This window comes from Pygoscelis adeliae, unplaced genomic scaffold, assembly GCF_000699105.1.
Source record: "Pygoscelis adeliae isolate BGI_AS28 unplaced genomic scaffold, ASM69910v1 Scaffold278, whole genome shotgun sequence".
Classification (NCBI taxonomy): Eukaryota; Metazoa; Chordata; class Aves; order Sphenisciformes; family Spheniscidae; genus Pygoscelis; species Pygoscelis adeliae.
Window position 1 is genome coordinate 797,927 of NW_008825411.1, and position 9,871 is coordinate 807,797.

Below are 9,871 nucleotides of genomic sequence, written 5' to 3' on the forward strand. Positions count from 1 at the left end.
TTAAACCGGAAGTCCTCCGCTGCTCCAGCATCATCTCCATCGGCTCTCTCCTCTCTGTTTGGGACAGCAAAACACCACCACCAGTTAGTTCCACCACCAGTTAGTAGCAGTCATACCGCTCCATGGTTTCCTGTGGAGTTCTGCGAGTATTTGGATATTATGCAGTTACACCCTGCGGAGATCCTGAAACAGATAGAAGGGGAGAAATAGGTATAGGGGAAGACTTCTACTCAAGGACCAGCTTGAAGATGCTGTACTAATGCATTTTATGAACAAATGAACATACATTAGGCAAATTCAAGCTAGCTTTTCCAGGTTCAGCTGTGTGATGCTGCGTTGATTGCTGCTAGGAGTTTCTCTCTGCCTGGCTAGTATATAATTCCCTAGCACCCAAAGGCTCATTACATTCCACCTTTGCCAAAGTGATTAAAATTTTATCTGCCTGCTGCACTGAGTTTCACGAAGTTGCTAGCTTTACTCCACCCTTTCCAAGCTGCTTCTTGTTCAGTGTCCTTGCCACTTCTCTAATCCTCCAGCCTGCCCTGGGAGGAGGTGGGAAGTGTGAGAAGATGAAATGCAGTGCTTAGCCTGCTCATTTGTTGTATCTGCAGATATTAAAAAAAGAAAAATAGAACAGGTTCACTAGATCACAGTTTCATTAGTACTCTCAGTTTTTACTGCTGCTGAAAATTCATGAAGTGTACCATGCAATTCAAGCCACAGAATCATTTCAAATTTCATACGATTTGAAGCCATTATAAGGAATTTCATTATAGCAGAGAGTTCTATAAATTTTTCTGTGTGCTTCCTGGTGATTGCAGGCATCAGAGATACAGCCCGCCGTTTGGGGAAACGCTACAAGGCAAAGTAGCCCTTTGGGACTGTTTGGATAGTCTTTTCCCTTCACTTACGTGCAGTAGCTGATGGGGTTACCGTCTTGATATAAAGCACAATTGAATTTTTTCCTAGTTTGCCCTCTGTCTTCATGAATGAGCATCTTCTGTACTTCCTCAGGCTGTACCTTGGAATAACATTTTCTCCTGGAGGTGAGCCCACAGGAGGATGTAGTTAATAACTTGCTCCCAGCTGCTCTCCACTTAATTGACGTGAGGACAGTCAGTAGCCCCTCCATACCCTGAAATCGATGTGGTCATCCCGACCTCCACCAGGTACCCCTCCCTCTTCCGCACTCCACTCCAGTCCGCCACCAGCAGTCGCCAGCCACCCGCTACAGGGAAGTCGTTTGGAAAATGTCGCAGGGAATCTTGGTGGAGGCAAGGCACTAGAAAAGGCACTCTAACATACTGTGAAAACAAATATTTTTATCAATCTCATCGTGGCGGTTAGAAGAGGGAAAAGAAGAAGTTGTTCTCCTACTTATTTCTCTTTATTTATCTTTGGCCTTTTCATGTCACGACCTGTGGGAAAGGTGGCAAATTTCAGAAAGACAGCCCCAGCACAGTAACTGGAGGCCCTGAAACGCTGAGTTAAGGCACGAGGGTCCCGTGGGGTGTTTCCAAAGCCTGAAGGTCCACGTAGCGCTAATGGAAACAGCCATGTTGTAACCCATGTAGAGACAAGCAGAGATATCGGGAACATTTTTTGCGACAAGGTATTTAATCACATAACTCCAACTTTTCAGTCTCCTGCAAAAAAGAACAGGACCATTCTGAGGGCACCACTGTCATCACCCCCCACCAACGCCTCACTGCAAAGACTCTTGCACCTGAGGGGCAAGCGGCCCCTACGAACACAAGTGTGCTTCTGCCTCATTTCTCTTGGGCATTTGTGCACCCCTCCTTAACAGTTTCTATTCCAGAAGCGATGTGTAACTTATGCTTTTTGCTGACTCAATAAATAATTTTGATATGGCTCCATCAAAATCTTTTATTGACAAACAGCACAGCTAGAAACGCGCCAATTCCAAACAAACCCAAATCTTGTTGGTTACATTGCACAGAAATAGCGTAAATCAAAACCACACTCTGAGCTGAAATACGATGTGGGTGGAATCACGTGGCCTCCAGGGCCTTCCTCCTGAAAGGCTTGGGAGACCCGATGGAGTGCAGGAGCTGTGAAGACAACAGCGCTTGCAAAGCTAACCTGGGTATGGTCACAAAGACCTAACCCTTGGCAGGAAAGCTGGGAAGAGTAGAGATGATGCCAGGCGCTGGGGTGTTAATATTGGCACTCATCCCGGTCCCACTCCTGAGTTACACCAGCGGCCACCATCCCGCTCTGCTGGTGGTGACCGCACAGCCTGACTTGTCCTCTGCAGCCAGCGGTGGTTGGACTGCGTTCAGCATTTCAACAAAGAGGATGCAAATGTCTCCTAAAAACAACCCGCTCACACCCTGCTTTTCCTCCCCATATTCCCACTTCTGGCTGTACACCTCCGTCACAAACCCTCGTCCATGTGCAGCAATGGGGAGGCATCCCGCAGCTTGCTTGGTCAGGTCTATCGTGTGAGCAGTGGTACGGCCCTTCCCTTCGCCCGGTAATTAGTTAAGCATCAATGTCTCCTTCAAGGTAGCAGCAGCTCAGCCAGGAAGATTTAGCTCCAAACTGATAGTCAGAAAAATATTATTCCTCCTCACCTTCCTGGTGAGGAGGAATAATAGGGTAAAAGAAAACTTGACAGAACTCAGAAGGCTTTTAGAAGAAGAATAGTCATAAGAACATAAGCATTGAACTAACCAGACATCATCCAGGAGAATTGTCACAAAATAAACGGGGCAGAGGAGCAGATCTGCCCTTGGTCCCAGCAGCTAGGGCTCCACACCTTGGCCGCGTCTCTGCTTCATGGATGTCAGGCTCGCTCCACAGAACAGGCGCCGGATACTAATTCTGGGCTAAATCCTATAATGTTCACTCAGGCCAAGTTCCCATTAAAATCTGGCCCTGTTTGGACATCGTGCTATCCAGGGGTAGAGATGGTGAATGCGTTTTGGCGATTGAAATGAGAAGTCTGTACTCTGGGATATATCAAAGACAAGAAAAAGTTCACTTGCTATCACAAAGATATATAAGCCTGTATGCTTGAGCCAGACTAAAGAGCGTCTGGCAGGGAAGGAGTATCTCAAAGGGTGTTAGCAGGATGAGTTATTACTCCGCTAAGCAGAACCATTTACTGTCAGCCATCTCTGGTCCCGTTCCTTGCCTCCTTGTTCCCTCGGCACGCAATTATTTGCGGTTGCTCTCCTACCCCGAGACGCGGGCAGATTATGTCCAGAAACCAAAGTCTGAGCAAGAGGCAGCCTGTCTTGACTGTCCAAACAAGGTACATGACAACGCAGCCCTTGGGAAGAACATGAGCGTGAACAGACAGATTAGAGCAATTAATTTCTCTCCAAGACAGGCCTATCGCTGGCCGTTAAAAGCCACAGCAGTGCCCCGTTGGATCGGACCTTCTAGCCCAGCTCTCTGCTGGGGCTGCGATGGGAGGGGCCGATGGGGGGAGAGTGTCAGCCCACCTCCTCTTTGTCGTCCGCACGTCCCCAGGGTCCAGAAGCGTCCTGTGAGGAGTGGCACACCTGCCCAGTCCTCGGGGTGTCCGCCGGTGGACCATTATCTATTACTTTGACCCCTTTTGAACCTGCTGCTGCCGTCAGATGCCGATGACTGAGTGGGAGGGGGCCAGGGGGGCTGGCAGTGCGAGGAGACGTGCCTTCTCGCAGGGCTAAACGCGTGCTGCTTGTTGGATGTGTCATCCATCCGAAAAAGCAATTCTTTCACATCCCTCCGCTACTGTTTTTTGCAGAAACCACATATGGAGTAAACTGTTTCCACCAATTCCAACACCCAGCAACAAATTCAGAGATCCCTTCCCAAATGACTACGAGGTAAAAGAACATTTCAGTCACGCTGCTTTTTTTTTTTTTTGACTAGAAGTAAGGCTTGTGTTTGTGTGCTGCTCTTTCCCCGTCAGGCTGTGAGCATAGAGCTCGTTACTGCTCAGTTAAAGCCTTCTGACCTCTTAGAGTTTCTAACGTCCATATTAAATGAGGACTACGTTGTCAAATGTGTGGTGCAAAACACGCCAAATGGGAAATTCGCGGGTGCAGTTAACGCAACGATATGCACAGCCCTGACTAGAGTATAACATCGAGTCAGCCATCAAATTCAGCAGTTTGTGAGGCTGTTCTTGCGATGGTAACTGCTGTGGTCGGTTCTCACCTGGCTGTGTGGCCACCTCCTCTGCCGAGGACAGGTCCCAGTCTGCGGTAGCTCTGGATCTGGCCTTTTTTTTGTAGATGGAGTGTTTTGGGGAGGGTTAGAAAGGAACGAAAGGATGAAGTGCTACTGTCGAGCGCTTTTCTCATGCGCAACGAATTTCAGGCACACGGTGCCGTACCTACGGCTCTGCCCTTTGTACGGAAACGCAGTTGCTCCTTCCGCCGAGCACAGCCAGGCAGATAGCGCTGCCTTGGCAGGGCCTGGAGGTTGACTCCTGGAGAGCTGATTTATTTTGTGAAACTAACAATGGGAAATGTTTTGGTCCTACTGTTAAGCTGGTCTTAAGCCTTATTATGTTTGCTGTTACTTCCTGATAAATACATTTGCCTTACAGATAAGATAAAGCTCCTCATTGTCTGCTCAAGGGAAGTGCTGCTCAGTAACTTGATTTTAATTTGTACCCTTAGAATAGGGGTTTGATTTTTTGGGTATTGTTCTTATTCCACGGTCTGGTCAAGGAAACGGGCTTAAAAGATTATCATGTAATGTTTGTTTTTAATTAAAGCCACTGGTGTAAAATAACACGACTTAGGGTATCACAAATAAGAATATGAGAAATAGCGAATGTTAACACTGCAGCTAGAAGATGTGAGCTTGCAAAGGCTGTTTCACATTACGGGAAGCAGCACTGCCTTGCATTTAGTCGTCTCTTTACTTAAAGTGAGCTCGGTGCGGGGAGGCGATACCGGCTGGAGGCTTTCTGCTGGCACCGCGGCTGCAAGGGTGGTGGCACCGGCAGGGAGAGGTGAGGACACGGCCCCGGTGTCTCTGCTGAGATCACCCGGGAGAGTGAAACCCCCAGCAGCTGTTTGTTGTGGGCATTCAATTCCTAAATTTGTAGGGTCAACAGCGGGGCGAGGTGACGGAAGCCCGGCGCAGCGGTGGCAGCGCTGCCCGTGGGAACCGCACTCGGCCCCGAGGCGCAGCTCTGCCTCCCGCCGCCCCGCAGGCTTCCCGGCAGCTGAACTACTGCTTTCTGCTTCCTTCTGCGAGCCACCCTGTCCCTGCACGCTTGCTTGCACAACTCTGCTCAGTACCGAGGGGTCGGGATCTGGCCCCGCAAGTGGGCTTCACTGCTGTTCATTCAGAAAAATTCATGTGCCTCGTAACATGCCCTCCAGCTCCTCCCAGGGCTCTTTGTCCTTCGTCCTTGGCTACAGAGGGCTGTCTGGTGGGCCACTGTGGTCAACTGTGTTGTGCAGAGCATGCCAAATGGGAAATCCGTGGGTGCAGGGGGCTGCTGGCCCGAGGGACAGAGTGATGAGCAGCCCTGGGAGAACTTCAGCGGGAATGTGAACTTTCTGGCGAAATTCTTCTGTTGAAACCAACGCTCTTTCTGGGCTCTTACCTCAGGAAACGTTTTGGGTGAATCCCTCTTTAAATGCACCAACTTGAAACACGGTGTTTTGCAAAACGTGCTGTTAAGTGAGGGCTGTGCAGCATTTGTTTCATAACAAATATTCAACACAGGCTTAAAACGATATGTCATGACTCCTCTCTCTTAATTAGCGCAGTTCAGTTGATAACCTCAGTTTACCCCCCAGCTCGCCAGCTAAAAGTGGTGTTTGCTTTCCAGAGAGCACGTACCTGCACCAGCGACCTGGAGACCGAGTTCGGCAGCTTCGCTGAAGATCTCTACTGCAGCGCCCTCGACAACTCTGTCTTCTGAGAGGCTGCGGGGCTGGCGAGGCCGCGCGGCCCTGGCACGCCACCCGGCATCGCCGGAGCAGGCTTCGACCGCCGCTGCGGCGGCGGGTCCAACGGGGGAGGAGGACTTGCTTCCACGAGGTGCCTTGCGTAATGATAAGCTACTAAACAAAAAGTCCCAGTTTAAGCAGGATACACGTACACGGTACAAGGGCTGTGTAGGAAAAAAAACACATTCTGGAAAAGAGCCAATGGCTTTTTTTCTGGTTGACAGCTTAATCTTTTGGATTTTTTGTTTTCTTTTAAATAACTCTGGCAACTCAAGGTGCAAAATGCAAACTGGGACTTGGCGCAGCCCTGTGCATGGCAGCAAGGTACCCAGCCGTGGTCCCTGGCAGCGACCAAGGTGCGTCAAAACTGGGAAAAGAGTAAAACAAGCTGTAGAGCACCCCAGTGCCGCCATCCCCGGTGCTGCACGGCTGCAGCACATCCATCATGAGAGTGGGGACTCGCACTCGGCCTTCACCGACACTGTAATGAAACAGTGTGAACTCGGCAAATAACCTCAAGAACCGCCGTGGAAATGCAATTCATTGACAAAGGAAGCATCTGGCTGTGCTGCGTGCGAGCTGTGAGCCGTGCAGCCAGGCCGCTCCTGCGCGGGGACTGCCTGAATGGTGCGACGGCCAGGCCGTGCCCGACGTGGCAGCGCCCCTCTTGTACTGCATAAAGGCACTTACATCTTGCTTTTGAACTACACGTAGCGCCAACTTTGGATGCTGGGAAAAGGCTGCCAGTTGCAGGACTGTATAAACCCCCAAAGCCTCTGGATTTTATAGGCTATTTAAGACAAGGTCAGTTTGCTTATGCAGCTGACGTACAATTAGAGTCTTGTTATTTTTCTACACGCAGCTAGCACCTTGCCGTGTTACTTTTGTACACGCAGGTAGCACGTGGCCTTGTTATTCGCGTGCACACAGCTGGCACCTTGCTGCCACAGGCACAGCTCCCAAAATCTCAGAGTTTGTGTGCGTGGCAGGTTTTGCAGGTGGCCTGGGGTGCTGCCGGGGTTGTGTGCACTTGCAGGCCCGCGAGGAGCCACATTTAAACTTAATGTGAATTCACAGCTTGGGAATTGAAAACTATTCAGGTAAATAGCTATGAAACACTGCAGAAAACTGACAGGAGTCTCCCGCTTACGAGCCGCTGGCGACTGAAGAACCCTCAGCAGCCCCCCGCGGAGCACCGACGCCAGTGCTGAGCGTAAAACCCCTCTGAGCCCCAGCTGGGCACGGCCAGCTCCGAGCACGCTGCTGGCTCTGCCCGCGCTGCGCTGCCGGGGGCTGCCAGCCCGCACCCCACCAGCCCAGGCCCTGCTGTGCCGGGCACACGATGAGACCTGGGGAGGGGAGCAGTCCTACTCCCAGATTTTTCCTGTGAAGTTCCGGGATATTGGTAAAAATGTCTACGCTCACGTAGTTGTGCTGCCACGCGGACAAAGACACTCGAGTAAGGATACCCCGGAGCCTGCTGCACGCCTCTCCTCGGGTGTCCCGACTGTCCAGCACGCAGAGGAGTCCTTGCTGTTCAGTCCTCTCCTGGTTTGTGGCAGTTTACTTTTTCTTCAGGTTATTTTCTTCCTTCGTGTAAGATTTGTACAGTTTGCAGAAGAAAGCAGGCTTTTTTAATATCTTAGCTTCCCTGGGCTTAAATGTCCCCAGCTTTTGGCTGCGTGAAGCTGGTGGGGCTGCGATGGCCGACGCCCGCACAGGGATCACGCCGGCCGGCCGAGGCTGCAGTCTGGGCGCTGCCAGACCCCGATTCCAATATGAAACAAGAGCTTCACCTGTGTTTCCTACACTCCCTTCTCCGGAATGAGGGAACGCCACGGGGATGGGTGGGCTCTGAAACGGCATCTGCCTGCCCACCCGGGTGCTCACCGGAGGCCGCAGGACGGGGGGAGGCACGGGAGCCTCGCAGTTGGCTCGTTTTCAGTCCAAGGCTCCTTTGCAGGCTCTTGCCTTTGACATCAGCTGCCAGCATCTGCAAAAGGACAAGAAGGGATCGTTTGTGCTTCCTGGCACAAGAGACTAAAGCGTAAGGGGGGACTCACGACACCAAACAAAAAAAAGAAAAATGGCACAAAGCGATAAACTTCCTCAGTTGCACCTACAAAACAAAGCGCGGCCTGGGAATGCGGAGTTTTCAAATGTACAGTAATTAAAGAAACGCGCGAAGGACCTCGTGGTGCTCTTCAGAGGCTTTCTGAGCCGTGAGGAGCTGGGCTCCTCCTGCGTGTGCAACTGCAGCTGCCTTCAGGTGATTGTGAAAATCCAAGCCCGATATTGCAACCCGTTTTTCTTCGCTATCTGTTGTTCCGCCTGAAGCGAGCTGGGTTTGAGACAGCGTCCCTTTCTGTTTGTGATTTGTTTACTTACACTGTGTAATCCACCAAGGGAGTTACCAAATAAACCTCCTGCCTGAAACCACTTGAACAACTCGGGCTTTGGCCTGGCTGCCGACCACGAAGCTCTCCCGTTCTTGCAGAGTCCTTTCTGCTTCCAAGAAACCTCCCGCCGGTGGGGCCGGCCAGGGGTGGGGTTGAGCACGTTAACAAAGAGCAAGAAGAAAGATTTGACCCTGCAGGTAAATTGTTTGGGAAGTGCCTGACGTGATGGAGGTCCCAGGTGCTACAGACTAAAAATAATTACAATAAACGAGCCGGTTCTCATCTGGGTGAAATAGCACGGCTCTATCAAAATTAATGTAGCTCATTAATATAACAATGTTTGTGCCTCAAATGTGTCTCCTGCATGTGATTTTAATGGATTTGAGGTGCCCAGCTTTAACAGTCTAAAATCAGGATTTCATTAGTAAAATCCTACAAATGAGACTAGAGAGAATTCATTTACTGTAATGTATTTTATGTCATGCCTTCAAGTGGCCTACTAAATAAGATTTCTAAATACAATTTCATTCCCATTAATGGCAAGATATTGCAGAGATTAATGCAATATATTTAAGTACCTTCTGCATTCGGCCGCGTGAAAGCATGCGTGTGGATGCTCAGCACTCAGTAGCGAAGGCAGCGGCGGCCCCAGGCAGCCGAGGCGTTCCCCGGGGCGCGTGGGCAGGTAGCTGGGGAGGAAAAAAACACGCTTCTGATTTCCAGCGTCGCTGACAAGGATGCGCGCCACGGGAAAACGACGCAAACAACTGCGACGAGCCGGCGACGATGAGGAAACCTGTGTGGACGTTCATCTGATCAGCAAAGGCACGTCAGGTCCTCGGTACTTCCAGGGAGGACGAGTTCCCTCGGGGACGGGCAGGGCTTGATGGCTTTGAAAGCCGGCAGGTATGTGTTACGCTCGCTCCAGTAAATAAAACTGAGCTGGTGTAAAGCAGCAGGAGTAGCTTCTTTTTTCCCAGCCGGGCCTTCGGTCCAGCCCTTCCTGGCGGCCCGGTGCTGCCTCGTGCAGGTACACGGTGGGGGAACCTCACCTGTACTAAACAAGGTCCACCCGCGCAGGAGGAGGAAAGCAATTCCCGGCAGAGCCGCCTCCTCACAGCCATTATACTGGGAGCGAAGAGTCATCATCTCGGGCAGCAGGAGAGAAAAGGCAGCGTGTTCGGTACATCCCAGGCAATTTGCTCTCATTGCCACGTGCCGCCTGCGAGCTCCGCAGCGGGGAAGGTGCAAAGAGGACAGGCCACGCTCGGGGCTGCGTGTCACATTTTGCCACTCTTGCGCCAGCCCACGCCGCCGGTGGAGCTGTCCCCAGACTCCTGGATCCGTTACGAGTTTTGCGCCCGGAGCGCGCAGAAACATGTATTCTGAAGTTCTTTTTCTTTAAACCCGGCTACAAACCCAGTGCGCTCCTCCCGCTCCAGCTTTTCCCCGCTGCCTCCGCGAGAGCAGCCGCAGGAGCCTGCCCCACGCCCGCCTCTAGAGATGGCAATTCTAACTTTGCTTTTTAAAAACTGAATT

The 9,871-nt window shown here is 51.2% G+C and overlaps 1 protein-coding gene across 1 annotated transcript in view; it reads left to right on the top strand.

Annotated features, from left to right (window-relative positions):
* Window positions 1-5,905, top strand: part of IL5RA (interleukin 5 receptor, alpha) — a 19,007-nt gene extending 13,102 nt beyond the window's left edge. The window contains exons 11-12 of the mRNA XM_009330633.1: window positions 3,761-3,842; window positions 5,813-5,905. Of these exons, the coding sequence (XP_009328908.1) occupies window positions 3,761-3,842; window positions 5,813-5,905 (175 nt within the window). The remainder of the gene's footprint in view (window positions 1-3,760; window positions 3,843-5,812) is intronic.
* The last annotated feature ends 3,966 nt before the right edge of the window (window positions 5,906-9,871 follow it).